The sequence below is a fragment of the Haliotis rubra genome, unplaced genomic scaffold, assembly GCF_003918875.1.
Source record: "Haliotis rubra isolate DU_JTF1 unplaced genomic scaffold, ASM391887v1 Scf520, whole genome shotgun sequence".
Taxonomy (NCBI): Eukaryota; Metazoa; Mollusca; class Gastropoda; order Lepetellida; family Haliotidae; genus Haliotis; species Haliotis rubra.
In genome coordinates, this window is record NW_025767214.1 from 421,125 (window position 1) to 439,630 (window position 18,506).

Below are 18,506 nucleotides of genomic sequence, written 5' to 3' on the forward strand. Positions count from 1 at the left end.
AAAACCGGCGTGAAACTAAAGTCACTCACTCAGTCATATACGAAATTTTCCGAATGTCCGATATATACTAGGCAAAATTAAGCAGTATTACGACATTAAAAATTTATAGTTTTAGTTTCTGGTGAAAACGATATATTTGTTAAATTCTGGTCATCAATACATGGTACATTGAAAAGTTGATTTATGTGACTTTACCTCATTGTCTGTACATCGTAAAGGATCAATGTATCTTGTGTACCTCATGTATGTCAAATTGTGTATATGTAACTGTTGCCAATGACAAACAGAATTGTAAAATTGAAACCATGAAAAATAAAAAATAAAAATCTTTTAATAAACATCATATATAATTCACTGGTTCTTAATTGAGTGTACAACTTCGACCCTGGTCAACAAGGTCGACAATAACCTATTCTCCCACATCCTGTAAATAGAATACATGTCAGGTGTTTTGTTAAAAACACAACGAACTCCTGTCATTGTTACAGGTAATTTAGCATCAAACGTGCTCGCACGTCTCTATTTCTTATGTCACGTTAAAAACAACATTACATCTCAAAATTTACTGTTGTCCTGGTATACAACTAAATGGTTCATGTACAGTACATGTGACCGGTCAGAACCATGGACTGTACTCTAACCCCCTCTATACTATACTATGTATGTACTGTCTGCGATGACACGCCTCCCTACGGCAAGTGACCTTGGAGGGTTGTCCATGTGTTTCTTGCGTGGCTTTAGAGGCTGTTGAAAGTATATGGGGCTATTTATATCATTGTTTACGTCTACTGTCAATATTGAGTCAGATCATACGATACACAGGTACTGGTTTCACCGACATAAAGGATATTGTTATTTGTTCAGGTTTAAAGGGGTGGCTGAAATTCATATATTCAACTGGTATTATGCATATGTAATATAGGTTTGAGGGTATAGGAAAATATATGAGGCCTTGTTGCAACCACTCAAGTGTGAAGGGGGCTCTCCTGGGCAGATAGCTAGCGGTGCACTCAAGCGTTGCGTTTGCACATTCCTTTCAAATAGAGCAAGCGTTGACAGGCGACAAGAAAGAATAGGTTTTGCTAAGTCATGTCTAACTAATGTAGCCTGTGGTAGATGTACCTCATTGTGAAGAAATTCTCTTGGCCTGTGTGAAGTGTACTTAGCACACCATAGCCTTGGGCAATAAACGTGGGGTATTGTTCAGGTGTTGTATTGTCTTTTATACACAATGACAATGGATATTTTCATGCATTAAACTTGGGCATGTGTTTTTTAGAGGATAGGGTTTAGGTAAACATTTCACATGACGAAAAACAGCGGATGGGTTGACCTACTCTACACCAGGAGTTTGTCTAACCATCTATAAGTGGTCTGTTCTTCAACATGGGCTTGTCTCGGTATCTATAAGTGGTCTGTTCTTCAACATGGGCTTGTCTCGGTATCTATAAGTGGTCTGTTCTTCACAGGAATTTGTTTAGGTATCTATAAATGGTCTGTTCTTCACGGGAATTTGTTAGGTATCTTTAAGTGGTCTGTTCTTCAACAGAGCTTGTCCAGGTATCTGTAATATTTGAATTACGCTATACCCGGTGCTTGCATATGTACCTATAATTGGACTGCTCTACACTTGGAGCTTGTTTGGACATCTCTATACTAATCTTGAATGTCTAAACATGATACTGTTATGCAAGAGCATGTTGTGTCCCCAAGACATTGTAGCTGATAATTTCTTTTACAAATTCGTAATTGGCATGTTGGAAATACTTTGCCGTTACGTTGACATAAGTCTATCTGATCTATCACTTACGACGTTCTGTGCACAGTTAGTGGGATTGTATTCTCCACAAGCAACTTTATCCCAGGGAAATCCTATCGTGGCATACGGTTGAGCCAATGGTAGTTGTTTTCGACAATATTTTGTTAGTTCCCGTTTCTGTTTTGTCAATTTCATTTTTTTTGTGAAAGACAAACAATTAAATGTGTACGATGGTGGTGATTGTTGATGTTCATCGACGAAATATGTTGGAGATGTTTACGGGCTTCGATGGTAACAAATACTGGCCTTGATCTCCAGTTTCATCATGTAAAGTATCGTTGGTTAGAACCGACTGGAAGTAATGGTGGAGTTGTCTCCCTTGTCAGGGTATGCGTCTCGTTATTACTCCAGGTGAAATCCCTCGGTGATAAACGCGCTTTTCTTGAGCCCAGTTTTATCCATTTGAGATAACTTGGTTTGATTCATTGAGCCTTTTGTCGACTTGTGGTACAAAGTTTATGAGTAAGATGAAAAAGAAAAAACAACATTTGTTGACAATGACTTTTCTTACAAAATATTTTTAAATTTATAAAACAATTAGACAGACGTATACAAATTACAGTGTCAATCATGACAATCATGTTTTTATAGAACGTAGAATTACAAATCACAATAAACATAAATAGTGTCATTTGATGTATTTAAAAAAAACGAACATTTGTTTCAGGGAAGCTGTCACAGAGTGTTACTGATATGTAAACAACATGATAATGGACGAAAGAAATCTCGTGATTAATCCTCTGGTAGATAGCGTCAAGTACGCATAAAAATTATGTTCATAAAAATAAACTTAGAGTTGTAAATACATTTGCCAACCATTAGACATGTTGTAATACTACTCTACAAAAGACACGGACATGTCAGCCTGAATAAGAAACGTGACATATGGTAGAAACGGGGTTGGAAAATATTCGAGGTTCACATAGCAACAGTTATGACAGGATATGTTCCATCGTTGTTAGCCTTGTCATTGTACTGTTATATTCGAGTTACAGTTATATTCGAGCGTGTCAGTGTTGTGTTCTGTTTGTAAGTCTATCAAGTCCCATCATGCTGAGAGAACACCCAGGACACTGACTTACCAAACTGTTACACGTTTAGCCCTAGTATTGTAAATCTGTATAATCAAACACAATAGAATTGACAACGTCGGGAATTGGGAACCTCATGTAGACATCTAAATGTTTTACAAACCAAATCGTGACTGAAGTCAATTAAAGTTTTGTTCTCTCCTGAAATTGACAATTTTGACGGACATGTAACTTGAAATCAGTACATGTGTACCTGTACAAGGTTACTGAGATGACATTGAGTATTACAAAGTAAAAGGAATAAAAACGAAAAATGAGCAAGAAGTGAGTACAGCGTGGAGAAGGGAGATAACCCACCAGGTATCATTCAAATAAGTCGCCTGGATTGGATATTGACCTTTCTTTGAGTCCAGGACAATGGTCCTTTCCTGGTGTCTCTCTGGAATTCTTATATCACAGCTTTTCGCTGTAGAACACTGGGTTATCGGATCCTCCATTTGTGTAAGGCAATGGTGGCTTTTCCGTGATGACGCTGTCGAAGGTTGTGGTGGTGGCGTATCTGCCGGTCCTGTCCTCTGGATTAGCGGGTCCCCAACTCGGCGTTGCCTTGAAAGCTTTGGCCTAGATAAAAACACGGTAGTGTATATTAAACACCCAGTGAGATGAAAGTGACGTACAGCAGGTGAAGGTGGCTAGCCTTTTAATCTGTTCCTAGTTCACTGCATCTTCAGCGGTGAAAGATGATTCTAAATTACTTTGGTTATTTGACATATTTTTCCATGCATATTTAAACATTTGGCAAAACAAGCTACTTTACCTAAAATGCACCTTAACATGGAGGTGGCCATGTAACAGTATTATTTACTGAGCCTTGAGAACTCACGATGCAGTTGCTCAGTGTGTGTTTGATCAGGGTTATAACATTAAAGGCCTCAATAAAAGTTTCGAAACGTTTTATGGTAGACATACAGAATTGATCAACGTATGGAATATTTCTAAACTTGACACATCAGTGGCAAACATTATATCCGATGCATTTTTCATATTGACCATGTTTTACATGGCATCATCACTTTTTGATAGAAATCCAGAAACGCATGCTCATAATACAGTCTAAGTTTAATAGTCTAATGCCTATCCAAGAAATATCTTTAATTTGAAATACTGCCATATTTTGCATCTCACAATGAATCGCCGCATGGCCATAGTTTCTTTAGTGTGCCTTCAATAGTACATGAGTCGTGGGCCTACACAAGTAATGAATGAGATACACCTGGAATGGTACAGTTTAGTATCATTATGGAAAGGTTTTGGGTCACTCACACAGAATTTCATAACATTAATCCTGTGCTGTGAGCATGCTGTCGGTGTGAATTTAGCCGGTATAAATGGATTAATTATTATTATTATTATCATAGTTTTTAACTGGAATCAAGTACGAGTTCGTCTTAGATGAACTGCGTCGTTTATACTCACCGGTCCTAACCGGATGATCTGAATGATCATGATGATGATGATCCAGAGGATTGGCGACACGACCATGCACCATCCGAGGCCCTGGGCCCAGTCGGGGAACACATAGTCTCCGTAGTAGGCAGGGATGTACTGGGTGGCCGACATCACCACGATGAACTAGAACAGTGAGAAGGGCAGTGTAACATGGGTTAGCAGACGAGATGAACTAGAACAGCGAGAAGGGCAGTGTAACATGGGTTAGCAGACGAGATGAAGCTGAACAGAGAGAAGGGAGGTGTAGCATGGGTTAGCAGACAAGATGAACTAGAACAGCGAGAAGGGCAGTGTAACATGGGTTAGCAGACGAGATGAAGCTGAACAGAGAGAAGGGAAGTGTAACATGGCTTAGCAGACGAGATTAAGTTGAACCGAGAGAAGGACAGTGTAAGATGGGTTAGCAGACGAGATGACCTTGAAGATTGAGAAGGGCAGAGTAACAAGGGTGGGCAGACGAGATGAACTTGAACAGCGAGAAGGGCGGTGTAAGATTGGTTAGCAGACGACACGAAGTTGAACAGCGAGAAGGGCAGTGTAACATAGCTTAACAGACTGGTAAACTAGAACATTGAGAAGGGCGGTGTAAGATGGAGACGGGATTAACTCTAACAGCGAGAAGGGCAGTGGATACCTGAAGATGAATTAAGTAAATCAGGAAAATCCGATTAAAATTCTGGAGACATGAGATGACGTGACCCATCTGGTATAATACACATAGGTAGGTTACACGATTATACCACTGCTTACCACAATAACCACAGGCGTGAGAAAAAGCCAGTTGGCGAGCCAGTAGATGTTGGGCTTGCTGCCGACCATCATCTCGATGTCACTCATGAAGTTCTTGTAGCCTGGGGAAAATCAACATAAGGATAACAAAGAACAACGTTCCACAACTGACAGTACTACAGGGCGACATCGATTAAACAGGGCGTAGTTAATTTGCGTGACGTTTGAGCGACGAAGACTTCAATTTGCAATCAAGTGTATTCACATTTACATTTCCTTGCTTCTACTTGTCACTCACCATAGACATACATGATGCATATTATCTCCGCCAGAGCCACCAGCATCAGGTTGTAGCTGCCAGAATACCAGTCCATCAGTTGTAGCATGTAGATTCCACCCTACCGGATAAACGGGTATATATTGTATGTGTGTATAACTGTATCATCCTGCTATAGATAGTAAAATGATAATAATATAACACAAGGCTTCAGCCTCGCATACGTCATATTCCATCAAGATAAGGGAGCCCCTACACACCTCCTGTGTCGGATGAGTATCAGGTCACACAAAACGATAGTTCTAACGAATCTAACGACCATTATAACTTGAGGCAGCACTTTTATAGATTCCGTGAGTAAGGATTTACCTTTGTGACTTGAGGCAGCATTTTTATAGATTCCGTGAGTTAGGACTTACCTTTGTGACTTGAGACATCACTTTTATAGATTCCGTGAGTTAGGACTTACCTTTGTGACTTGAGACAGCACTTTTATAGATTCCGTGAGTTACCACTTACCTTTGTGACTTGAAACAGAACTTTTATAGATTCCGTGAGTTAGGACTTACCTTTGTGACTTGAAACAGCACTTTTATAGATTCCGTGAGTTAGGACTTACCTTTGTGACTTGTGGCAGTCCCAGAATGAAACCAACGAGGCAACAGAAGAGTGTGAAAAGTGTCTTGTGTTTCCGGAGGAACTTCGGGAAGACGTCAGAGATTCCACTGATGACGGTCTCCATCATAACGAACTGTGGATAGAGAGGGGGTTGGTGAGCTGTAGTCCAGCTATATCGCCACAGGAGATATCAGAAGAATGATGCCCTATTGTACTGATGTTAGGAATAGAACTCGAGAGTTTGTGTGTCAAAATCTATTTACATGCCACAGTTATGCCTGGTTGTATTTGACGTACATGCAAGAGACGAAATGCTCTCTGAGCTCAAGAAAATGTATATTATAACTGACATGACTTTAGCCATTGATAGTACAAGTTCTATTATTACTCAATATTATAATGACTTCACAAAACATTTCATCAGGCCATTCCGCAAATCCTAAGATAATCAGCTCGAAGCAGATGGCAAGCATCCTATAATGAAGAACAAAGAACTTAATATTTCACATTTTCAGATGATGGGAGGATCTTGCTCTTGCACCTCCTTTCATTTGGATGTCAGTGTTTCAGCATAGCCGTTATGATCCACAGATTTCAAAAACTTTGGTATTTACCATATCTAAATGAAAAAAACCCACACATTCCCACACATTCCCATTAAAATCTTTCGGGTTAACCGTTATCCGGTCTAACGTAACCGTGTTAGAGTTATGTCCCTTTCTTTATTCCAGGATGTAGATATTTAGAGCAGTGGCAACTGCGAGGTACTACGTGTTTTAGAGTAAGTGATGACGAGGTGGTACCTGACTGTCAAGTCCCAGTGTTAGCAACATGAAGAAGAACAGGAACGCCCAAACGGAAGACACCGGAAGTTGTGCAATGCCTTCTGGGTAAGCAATGAACGCTAAGCCTGGACCTATTTGAAAGGAAATAACACTTTGTAAATAATCTTTATAAATTAATTGAAAACTAATACTTTTCGTGCAGTGACTGAGGCTGCACGGCCCTTTGAGCGTGTTTCACAAACTAAACTGATAATATGTATGTGATGTCCTAGACGTGCACCACTTCGGTGTAACACATGAGCATGGGTTCAGTCATCTGACACCAAGGGTCCGGATCATCGCGATTCTGGAATTAGAACCCACGACCCGAGGTGATGTCAAGGGTGAGGCCAGTGTGTCTTGTGCGTTGACTCTTGTGGTTTGTGTTCTCGGTTGTGGTGTGTATTGATTATTGTGGCCTGTGTTGACGATTGTGTGTGATTATTGTGGCCTGTGTTGACGATTGTGGCCTGTGTTGACGATTGTGTGTGATTATTGTGGCCTGTCTTGACGATTGTGTGTGATTATTGTGGCCTGTCTTGACGATTGTGTGTGATTATTGTGGCCTGTCTTGACGATTGTGTGTGTATTAACTGATGTCGTGTGGAATATATCTGTCACCCTTGTATATTCTAAATTTTACAAGTATTTTCTACAATGTTATTTATACAAAGAGCCCCTGAACGTCTCGGTGTGTATGGGATCATATCTATGCAAATCGGCCAAATATACCGAATCAATGAGTGTGTAACTCTCCCAACCTTGTGATGGTCGTAGTGTAAAGTCTGGGTATATATTATCATACAGGACTATATTGTAAATGTGTGGGCACGACCATAATTTGAATACATCTACAGTAGTGGTGAACACCTTACCTGAGTCAACAACGCTCTCCACTGGTCTGTTGGTGATGTGAGCCATGAACCCAAGCAGTGAGAAGATGGCAAACCCGGCAAAGATACTAGTTCCACAGTTGATCAACGCGACTATAACGGCGTCCCTGCAACGACATCATCACGGCCACACGTGAGTGAGTTAACATCGGACGTCGCGTGATCATTATTTCAGCCATATAGCCACGAGACCAAGTCTACACATATACTGACTGACTGACTGAGTTTAGTTTTACGCCGCTTTTAGCAATATTCCAGCAATATCACGGCGGGGGACACCAGAAATGGGCTTAACACATTGTGCCCATGTGGGGAATCGAACCCGGGTCTTTGGCGTGACGAGCCAACGCTTTAACCACTAGGCTACCCCACCGCCCCTACACATATACAATCGTCCAACATATATACAAAGACAGGGAATATATATACATATTATTTAAATATACATTTCAACATTACAATATGAATTACAAACACCATTACATCAAACTTAAAACCAAAATAGTTATACACAGAACGATTTAAAATTTATGATACAGACCAATTTCTTTCAAGTAGTTACAATGAGATGTCCACACAAACGAGAGCAGTTGTACATGCACAGGTCAGAGTGGGGAGGGATTCGAACCTGGACTCACCGTTGGCAATTGTTCTTGAACTTGTTGTAGCTGCTCATGGTGAGCAAACCACCCCATGCTGGCCCAAGAGAGTAGAAGATCTGGGAGGCTGCATCTCCCCATACCTACACACAAGAACAATGAACAGCTGTAACATTCAACTATGAAAACTAGATGCCAGGTGCACGTTTCTGTGTTGTTTAATGCCGCACTCAGTCTTGACCAGACAATCCAGTGATTGACACTGTGAGCTACGAGTATAAACGTAAGTCCTGAGTAATGAAACACAATTACAGTTTTTTGGAGATTGCCATATTCGTTGGTTACACATTAATATTTCGACTCGCTGTGCGCATGCGCAGAGCGTGTTAAAAATATTCACTGGCCAACTTGCGGTTTTGTCGTATGCTTTACCGAGTGTAAACACACTCTAACTAAAACAAAAATCAAAACAAATATCTAGTTTTATGTCAAATGCAACTCATCCCAATTGATTTATGAAACAAAAGCCAGGATTAGTTATTTAAATAGCTTAATTTATGTTCACAAGCTCTTGTGTAAAGACATCTCACCACCACCGTCCTTCCTGCACATCCCCTTCTCACAACTAAACAAACACATCTCAGATGGAATTGCAGCCAAAATGGTACATCAATTTTTGAAAAGTATAGGCATGCGCACAGCGAGTTGAAAAGTAATGTGAAACCAACGAATATAGGATACAAACGGGATTGTTCGGCTGTATTATGCCATCATGAACAGCTGCAAGCTTCCAGTTCTATGCTGATCTGGAGAAACAACCCAGGACTCCCGTTACAACTTTACCTCCATACATAAACAGACGGTGGATTAATTAACGTGTTTGAACAATGGATATAGACGGGCAGTTACGTATGTACTTTGTAGCTAGAAAATGGGTTACATACAAACTGCGGAATGGAACGAAGAGATACATAAAGACGGTTGATTGAGACTCGTGAGTATTTATTGACCATATAAAGACTTATATAAGAACTGCATAAATTGACGCAGAGTTGCATATAGGCAATGGATTGGAACACGGAGTTACATACACAGAACGGTTTGAGAGACGGAGTTACATACAGACTACGGATTGGGATGTGGGGATACATATAGACTCTAGTATTGTACACAGCCCTGAATAAGATGAACTCTCACCTTAGCGTTCTTCAGCTTCTCTGGGACGGGAATCATGTAAAACTCGATCCCCTTCTCATATCCGGGCAGGGTGAGGCCTCGGATCAGAAGGACGATCAGGATGACGTAGGGGAAGGTGGCGGTGAAGTACACGACCTGGAACACATGCAGGGGGGATGAATGCTGCTTTATGCCGCATTTAGCAGCATTAGACAGTGAGAAAAAGGTGATTTAGTGAGTGGGATTAAGGCCGCTTTAAACAGTGCTTCAGTTACAAAGAGACGTGTGGCGGTGGGGTAGCCTTGTGGTTAAAGTGTTCGCTCGTCTCACCGAAGACGCCCCGTTTGGAACACCATGTGTCACCATCGATGTTAAGAGATCCAGTAATATTTTGCCTTTTTTTGCCCAATGAATTCTGTCAGGTTGATACCATAGACTGGTAACCCTCATATGTTGACGTCCTATATCTACTCCCAGTGTTGTAAACGGCCGTGTGTATATTAATATGATTTTATTAAATTTATTCTGGGTACCTTCCTATGAATTTTTGTCTTTTATTGAGCATTGCTTTGCACATGGCATTCAGTGCCGATGGAACTTATAATAATTGCCTCCAAAATGACTGTTCTCATGCCTGATATGTGTTAGAGATAGAATGCAAGTAGACTCTGGGCGGACAAATAAGCCTGACCTCTACATTACGTCCGACAATATGAGTGAATGATTGAGTGAGGTTAGTTTTACGCGGCTTTTAGCAATATTCCAGCAATATCACGGCCGAGAACACTAGAAATGGGCTTCACACATTGCACCCATGTGGGAAATCGAACCCGGGTCGAACACTTTAACCACTAGGCTAACCCACCGCCCCTCTAACGATTAGAGAACAAGCGGACGATAAGGCTATTGTGGCTTATGTAGCGTCGTAACCGCAGTTGATCACGTCCATTTACCTTGCCAGATGACTTGACTCCCTTCATGAGACAGAAGAAGATAAGGATCCAGGCGAAGAACAGAGTGACGGCGTTCTTCAAACTGAAGCCGCCCATGTCTTCAAAACCATCAGCTTCGTGAACACGGAGGACGTAGCGTCTGCAAGAGGAATGTCATTCCAGTTATGTGTGTGAATCTTGTTTCCATCGTAACACAAAATATTATATTTACATAAGTCTTACACATGGCATTGTCAGCACGCTCGTGTAAACATCAGTTCAGATCAACCATCACTGTGGAGAATCTGCAAACTGCAAATCCTGACAAATAAGCTCAGAAGAGTTATCCCCCTTTATTGACTAAAAAACGGGATGTTTGGGACGCCGAACTCAACAATATTTCAGCTAAATGGCGATGATCTATCAATGATCGAGTCTGGACCAGACAATCCAGTGATCAACATCTTGAGCATCGATCTTCACAATTGGGATACGATGACATATGTCAGCGAGCCTGACAACCCGATCCTCTTAGTGGCCTCTTTAGACAAGCATGGGTTGCTGTGGACCGATTCTAACCCAGATCTTCACGGGTTGACACCTTGAACTGAGACAACAAATGTTTATCAGTTGTCTTATTTCTTTGCCCTTTATTCATTTCTTTCCATTTTTTTCGTCAACAAATCAGTCATCAGTTGTTTAAACTACATCTTTGTTGCAACGTTATCGATCTCTACTTCCGACCTATTCGTACGATTTGATGACATTGGTTTAAGGTTCCTGACTTCCTGGGATTCCCCCCATGTCCTGGTCACAACTCTGGTGTCCCCGCGGTGACATTGCTGGAATATTGCTGTAAGCGGCGTAAAATCATACATATCCATTCACACTCTCAGATGACTGTTTTCCTGTATCACTTCCACATCAATAACAACAGCTGTAATCCGTGTTCAAACAGTTGGTACTAGGGTGTTACCAATATCGGCTCGGGGAGGAGGAATTAGGCCGAAACCTTCAAAAATGATAAACGTTTGTGGTATATCATTTATCGATAACCAGAATATAAACTTGGAAACATAATTCACTTCGACCAACTCTATTTGGAAACTTCAATTTATTGTTAGAGTTGAATCCTACCGTGGGTTCGCTAATTTTCGGTTAAAGAATGTTAACTTCGGGTGTCGATTATATGACGCAGAACTATCCGAGCAGTCAGAGCGTCATAAGTTACCTCCCATTTATGAAACATCGGGTTCTCGTGTGTAGGGTATTAATGATACGTTATTACTTTCACCTTCACCGTCTCAAAGTTGGGGGGCGGTGGGGTAGCCTAGTGGTTAAAGCGTTGGCTCGTCACGCCGAAAACCCGGGTTCGATTCCCCACATGGGCACAATGTGTTAAGCCCATTTCTGGTGTCCCCCGCCGTGATATTGCTGGAATATTGCTAAAAGCGGCGTAAAACTAAACTCAGTCAGTCAGTCAGTCTCAAAGTTGGCATGGACTCAAAAGCATAAGACATGTCAGGAAATTCTGTTGAAGCCCTCTTAAAATCCCCGCAGTGAGCACGAGTGTAGGTTTTATCAGCGGAGAAAATCTGTCATATTTCAAACTCGTGGGGTTTCAAACGCAGTATTTTTCTGGCCGTCGTCGTATGGGCAACATTAGGCAACAAATAAACACCTACTTTTTTATGTTAAAATATGAGAATGGTGAATGCTGCCGGCAGAGTAGGACATGTTTACCATTTTGGAACACCCGGTGTTCCAAAATGGTGTTACCAGTCTGTAGTATCATCCTAACAGAATCCATTGGGCAAAAAGGGCAAAATAACTGTGAAAACAATATTAGTGGATCTCTTAACATCGATGGTGACACCTGGTGTTCCAAACGGGGCGTCTTCGGTGAGACGAGCGAACACTTTAACCACAAGGCTAACCCGCCGCCACTCGTATCTTTGTGGGGCGGTGGGGTAGCCCAGGGGTTAAAGTGTTGGCTCGTCACGCCTAAGGCCCGGGTTCGATTCCCCACATGGGTACGATGTGTGAGCCCATTTCTGGTGTCCCCCGCCGTGATATTGCTGGAAACTAAACTCACTCACTCACACTCGTATCTTTGTAACTGAAGCACTGTTTAAAGCTGCCTTAATGTCGCTCACTAAATCACTGTTATATGGTTTGCACAGTTATTTTGCTTTTTCCCCAATGGATTCTGTTAGGTAGATAATGTAGACTGGTAACCCTGTTATGTTGACGTCCTATATCTACTCCCAGTATTGTAAATGGCCGTGCCGTTGTTAATAACATTGTATTAACATTTATTCTGGGTACCTACCTATGAAATTTTGTCTTTGAATTAGCATTGCTTTTGCACTTCTCATTCAGTGCCGATGGAACTTGTAATAATTTTCCTCCAAAATTGAAATCGGCTGTTGTCATACCTGATATATGCTAGAGATAAAACGCAAGTAGACTACGGACGGACAAATAGGCTTGACCTCTACATTACATCCGACAAAATGAGTGAATGAGTGAGCTTAGTTTTACGCGGCTTTTAGCAATATTCCAGCACGGCGTGGGACACCAGAAATAGGCTTCACGCATAGTACCAAAGAGGGGAATCGCGCCAAGGCCTTGGGCGTGACGAGCAATCGCTTTAGCCTCTAGGCTACCCACCGCCCCTCCGTCTATATGAAAAAACATTCTCACTCCCAGTATTCTGCACTGGCCGTTGTGTACTTGATCATGCAGCCCTTGGTGATGTCGCTTTGGATCATGGTGGAGTTGAGCTCGGTAACGTTGGTGAAGGTGGTGTTGTAGACGTCGGAGATGTTGTTGAGAAGGCCTGCTACGCATGGCTTCTTGTAAATCTCGTCTGTCGTGAGAAGAAATATCACATCTAAACTGTGTTGTCAAGGCAACATATGTTTCAGGATTCGACGAGTTCAGGTTTCAACACACCATGCGATCGCCTTCGTGTAATATTTAAACTAGCTATTCATACTCCCTGCAGAATTAAAGATTTATCAACACTGTCAGCTCGGTGTCAGCAAAATCAAATATGGTGAATGTGGAAGAGTAGCAAATGACACTGCCATAACACATCCTTATGTTCTGCCCTATCACAATGCTTGAAAGAAATGAACTGTTTGACAGTCTATGTGATATCACTGATGTAAATACCTTTGTTGACTGGTAGTCTAATGAGTGATTGAGTCAATTTAGTTTTACGCCGCATTCATCAATATTCCAGCTATATGGCGGCGGTCTGTAAATAATCGAGTCTGGACCAGACAATCCAGTGATCAACAACATGAGCACCGATCTGCGCAACTGGGAACCGATGACATGTGTCAACCAAGCCAGCGAGCCTGACCACCCGATCCCGTTAGTCACCTCTTACGACAAGCATGGGTTACTGAAGGTTCATTCTAACCCGGACCTTCACCGGTCGGTGGTCTAATGATGACGATGTCATTATGTGTTTTATGTTTGGAGTTGTACCCGACTGTTTGTCGGATGTTCCATTTTAAAACATGGAAAGACTGTATGTTCCTTATAGTACGCCATTTTCCGAAATGGTATCATGTTTTGCAACCTCATTCCATTGTGTAGACATTATGTACATACATCTTGATGCCGTATAAATCATAGGTGTGTCCATGTATAACGTTGTTCAATAAGCTGTAATCTTCAATCGTGAAGGAAATAAACACAATCTATCTATCTGTTAAGGCGTTTGGCGTGTGACCTACCGACATTCCTGACATTGACAACACGCCTTGCACATATAAGCATTTACTTATATATGTGAGCTTTATAATATGTCAAACATTATCATATTGATTATTGGAACCGTATCATTGTAGGGACTCTATCCACAAAGCGTCCGTCGCTTTACGCCATTCGTAATCCCATGATAAAGCATAGCGTTACGATAGGTCGCATCGTTACGAACGCTTTGTGGATCGGGACCAAGGTATATACAAACAGAGCATCAATTAGTCGGTCTTTTACCAAATAATGTCATTGTTCTGTTCTCCTCGTCCATGCTTTTCAGATCAGGGTAGGCCTTCTTCCTGCACGCTAAGGTGTTCCAGGGATTGTTGCACGTCTCCCAGGGAACCGTGTCGTCGAGGTTGACGAAGCTGACAAACATGTAGTAGATGGAGTACATGATGATGACGTTGTAGTAGATGCACACCATGCCGCTGATGGTCAACATGCCGAAACCAATACCTGTGTTGGACATTAAAGATAAGAAGTGAAATTGGACAGTATTGTATTCATAGTGTTATGGTGTGAATTATGAAATTGAAGCAAAATGGCTAACCTAGACTTCAATTAGTTCCAAATTCTGAAAACTATAAATAACCAGATCCATTCACAATGAACACAATGTGACATTTCATTGCTGGCAATGTTAGTCCAGCAACACAACAATGACAAAAAAAATATAGACAATCATGACAGACAATACAGACAATCACGAGAGACAATAAATAACCATGACAGACAATAAAGACAACACGTACAATAGGTAAAATTATGGCAGTATCAACACGATGATATGTCAGTGCACTAACGAATGTCCATAATTTTGCCACTGTCCAATGTCTTGTATCTGGATCTTGAATCATTATACTGTCAGATGCTTGCATGATTTCCGTGCTTCTAGACAGGTATCCAATCCCCAGGATGCAATCAAATGCCTCGAATCGCCCTCCTGTGGCTCTTTTACAGCAACTTCCAGCATTCAAGAAACTGTCAGATCACGAAACTTCTCACACGATGAAGCCTGCGACGTTCGTTATTAAAAGCAAGGGGCGGTAACTCTAATCACACTTGCTGTTCAAATAAAGCTGCTGTCAAAATCTGCATTCGACATTGTACCAGCGCTTCAATCAGTTGCTGCTCCAAATCTACCCATACCTCTAATCCACCAAGTTGTTCAGAACGTCTCCTCTCCCCCATTACTGTACTGTCTTTAGTATAATCAAGTGCAATTATTACATGTTTATCGTTAGAAGAAGTTCCACAAGCAGCAGTAGTAGATGTAGAAGCGATAACCGCGTTCAACTCACCTGTAAAGGCAGGGCTGATCTTCCACACCGTGATGGGGCCTTCAGAGGCGAACTGTCCCAGGGCGAGCTCCAGGTAGAACAAGGGCAGCCCAGCGAGGACCAACATGATGAGGTAGGGGATGAGGAAGGTAGCTGGAACAGATCACACAGGGTCACACTGGACTATCCCGGTACTGCTTAAACATTAACTTCCATATCATGTCAAGTGTCAGTTTCCACAATGACACCTTAGAACTCAGCCCCTAAGTGTGAAACTGTATATAGTAGACATAATGTCGCAAATGTACATTGATCAGTTATATTTAAATGGTACAGGAAACAAATTCTTTGTATCGGTGTATAAATCCTATATAGGGAGCAGAATGCATATGTCTTACATTGATGATGTCATTTAAGCGCATTTCTCAGAGTATGTGTTCTGCATAGACCATATCATCTCGTTGTATACATCATGCAATGCCATCTCAGTGTATATATTCTGCAATATCATCTCCGTTTATATATCTTGCGTGGACAATATCATCTCGGTGTATATATCCTGCAATATCATCTCCGTATATATATCCTGCATAGACCATATCATATCGTTGTATATATCATGCATTGTCATGTCAGTTTATATATCCTGCAATATCATCTCGGTGTATATATCCTGCAATATCATCTCCGTATATATATCCTGCATAGACCATATCATATCGTTGTATATATCATGCATTGTCATGTCAGTTTATATATCCTGCAATATCATCTCGGTGTATATATCCTGCAATATCATCTACGTTTATATATCCTGCATAGACCATGTCATCTCGGTGTATATATCTTGCATTGTCATGTCAGTTTATACATCCTGCAATATCATCTCGGTGTATATATCCTGCAATGTCATCCCCGTTTATATATCCTGCATAGACCATATCATCTCGGTGTATATATCCTGCAATGTCATCTCCGTTTATATATCCTGCATAGATCATGTCATCTCGGTGTATATATCCTGCAATGTCATGTCAGTTTATATATCCTGCAATATCATCTCGGTGTATTTATCCTGCAATGTCATCTCCGTTTATATATCCTGCATAGACCATATCATCTCGGTGTATATATCTTGCATTGTCATGTCAGTGTATACATCCTCCAATATCATCTCGGTGTATATATCCTGCAATATCATCTATTTTTATATATCCTGCGTGGACAATATCATCTCGGAAAATGCGATCTTAGTGCAAATATCCTAAAAGGGGAGAGTCATCTTCATGTATATATCCTACATGGGGAGCCTTATCTTAGTGTAGATATCCTACATTGATATACACTACAATACACTTGCCGTTATCCAATGATTCATGGCTTATATATTGTCTGCCACGGTTTAGTCCTCAGACCACTGAAGATGGGTTGCTACATATTTTATATATCTAGACCGACTGTCCTCCATCGAATCCTATCTGTACTTTTATTTTATTACCTTGGCCCCATGGTGAATTCGACACTTAAAACGACACAGAAAACGTTTAGGGAAGATTTACAGATAATGGATCCATTTGCCCACTGCAAATGTGAAAAACATCTTAACAATGGTGGCTTTGTTCCACGCACCAGTGCACACTGTAACTTCTTCACGAAGTACTCGTAAAGGTGTTGATGAGAATCTAGTTCATGTTTGACTGATTCTCTGCCAGGTATTCGTCACTATCCTCTAACTCACCCGTGTGCTTGCACACCATCGTTCATCACTCTAAATGTTTGACATCAAACATGGATCTGTTAGCTTTCACCATGTCTCAAACATGTAGGCATGTAGGTTGGTGTTACGAAAATCGATATACTGTGGATCTGTACCAGTTTATGGAGGCTTCAGTTCATTTCTGTGGAATTCTATGAACGAGTGACTATCAGAATGTCGTACAATGTTTGACCCAGGTAGCTGCCGCCTTCAGTGGTGAACCGTTTTTACACAGGACGTATCAGCTTTGGACTTATGTACGTAGTCCGGTTTTGTCGACATCAGCGGTTTTAGGGCTGGGACGGGTCCAATTTCTCTACCCGGCTACTCCACCCCCTCTTACCCTACCCTACCCTGATACCCGTTTTGTTAATTCCTGACATCAAATTTGTAAGAAATGGCAATATATTCTTCAGCTCGGAGGGTAAAATGTTTTAATATGTTAACCATTCATTATATTCAAAACAGGTGACTAAATTATGTTTTAATCTTCAAAGACAATACAACCTGTTTTTTATCATCAAAGAATAACATGTCTAATCTATTAGTCACATGATCATAAGGGGTCCGGGTATTGAGACGGGTAACCGGGTCCAACTCATTACCCAACCGTCCCGGGTATCCGAGTTACCCCTCCCAGCCCTAGTATGCAAACTAGTGTTGGTTACAGAGCTGAAAACGAGGCTGGTTTGAACAGTTCTGTCAAATCAGCGTTTGACAATTTGATGGGGGATGAAAACCATGACAACTTTCGCACCTCTATCACATCGGTGAAACCTACAATAACAGGTGTAGTTATGTCAAACCAAGGATTGAAACATGTAGCAGTGGATCGGATACCACACCTACCTCCTCCATTTCTGTAGCACAGATACGGGAACCTCCACACATTGCCGAGACCGACAGCGAACCCGATACAGGACAGCATGAAGTCCATCTTCCGGCTCCAGTTGCCGCGCTCTTGTGTCTCCTGGCAACAGAAACAGGATGAGTGAGTGAGTGAGTGAGTGAGTGAGTGAGTGAGTGAGTGAGTGAGTGGGTGAGTGAGTGAGTGAGTGGTGAGTGAGTGAGGTGAGTGTGAGTGAGTGAGTGAGTGATGAGTGAGTGAAGTGAGTGAGTGAGTGAGTGAGGGAGAGGAATGGATGGAGAGTGAGAGGAGAGGAGGAGTTGGAAGGAGTGAGGAGGGAGGGACTTGCCTATACGACCTCAGTAGATTACAATGAAACCTAAGTGTTTGACCTTGACATGCTCAGTTTCTCGAACAGGGACTAATGTGGCACTTT

At 41.5% G+C, this 18,506-nt stretch overlaps 1 protein-coding gene and 2 long non-coding RNA genes across 3 annotated transcripts in view; 2 read left to right on the top strand and 1 right to left on the bottom strand.

The window, feature by feature from the left end:
- LOC124252650 lies at window positions 1-3,141 on the top strand. Its single transcript, XR_006891993.1, has 2 exons — window positions 1-1,481; window positions 1,521-3,141. It is a non-coding gene; the product is annotated as an uncharacterized LOC124252650 (long non-coding RNA).
- The window catches only part of LOC124252648 (sodium- and chloride-dependent glycine transporter 2-like), a 23,146-nt gene continuing 6,946 nt past the window's right edge, over window positions 2,307-18,506 (bottom strand). The window contains exons 2-15 of the mRNA XM_046686311.1: window positions 18,073-18,193; window positions 15,489-15,620; window positions 14,422-14,643; window positions 13,114-13,279; window positions 10,429-10,567; window positions 9,497-9,631; window positions 8,339-8,442; window positions 7,683-7,807; window positions 6,787-6,899; window positions 5,985-6,116; window positions 5,387-5,486; window positions 5,110-5,210; window positions 4,327-4,482; window positions 2,307-3,471 (exon numbers count right to left, since the gene is read on the bottom strand). Coding sequence (XP_046542267.1) covers window positions 3,304-3,471; window positions 4,327-4,482; window positions 5,110-5,210; window positions 5,387-5,486; window positions 5,985-6,116; window positions 6,787-6,899; window positions 7,683-7,807; window positions 8,339-8,442; window positions 9,497-9,631; window positions 10,429-10,567; window positions 13,114-13,279; window positions 14,422-14,643; window positions 15,489-15,620; window positions 18,073-18,193 — 1,914 coding nt within the window. The 3' untranslated portion in view covers window positions 2,307-3,303. The remainder of the gene's footprint in view (window positions 3,472-4,326; window positions 4,483-5,109; window positions 5,211-5,386; window positions 5,487-5,984; window positions 6,117-6,786; window positions 6,900-7,682; window positions 7,808-8,338; window positions 8,443-9,496; window positions 9,632-10,428; window positions 10,568-13,113; window positions 13,280-14,421; window positions 14,644-15,488; window positions 15,621-18,072; window positions 18,194-18,506) is intronic.
- Window positions 17,763-18,506, top strand: part of LOC124252651 — a 12,395-nt gene continuing 11,651 nt past the window's right edge. The window contains exon 1 of the long non-coding RNA XR_006891994.1: window positions 17,763-17,868. This is a non-coding gene — a long non-coding RNA (uncharacterized LOC124252651). The remainder of the gene's footprint in view (window positions 17,869-18,506) is intronic.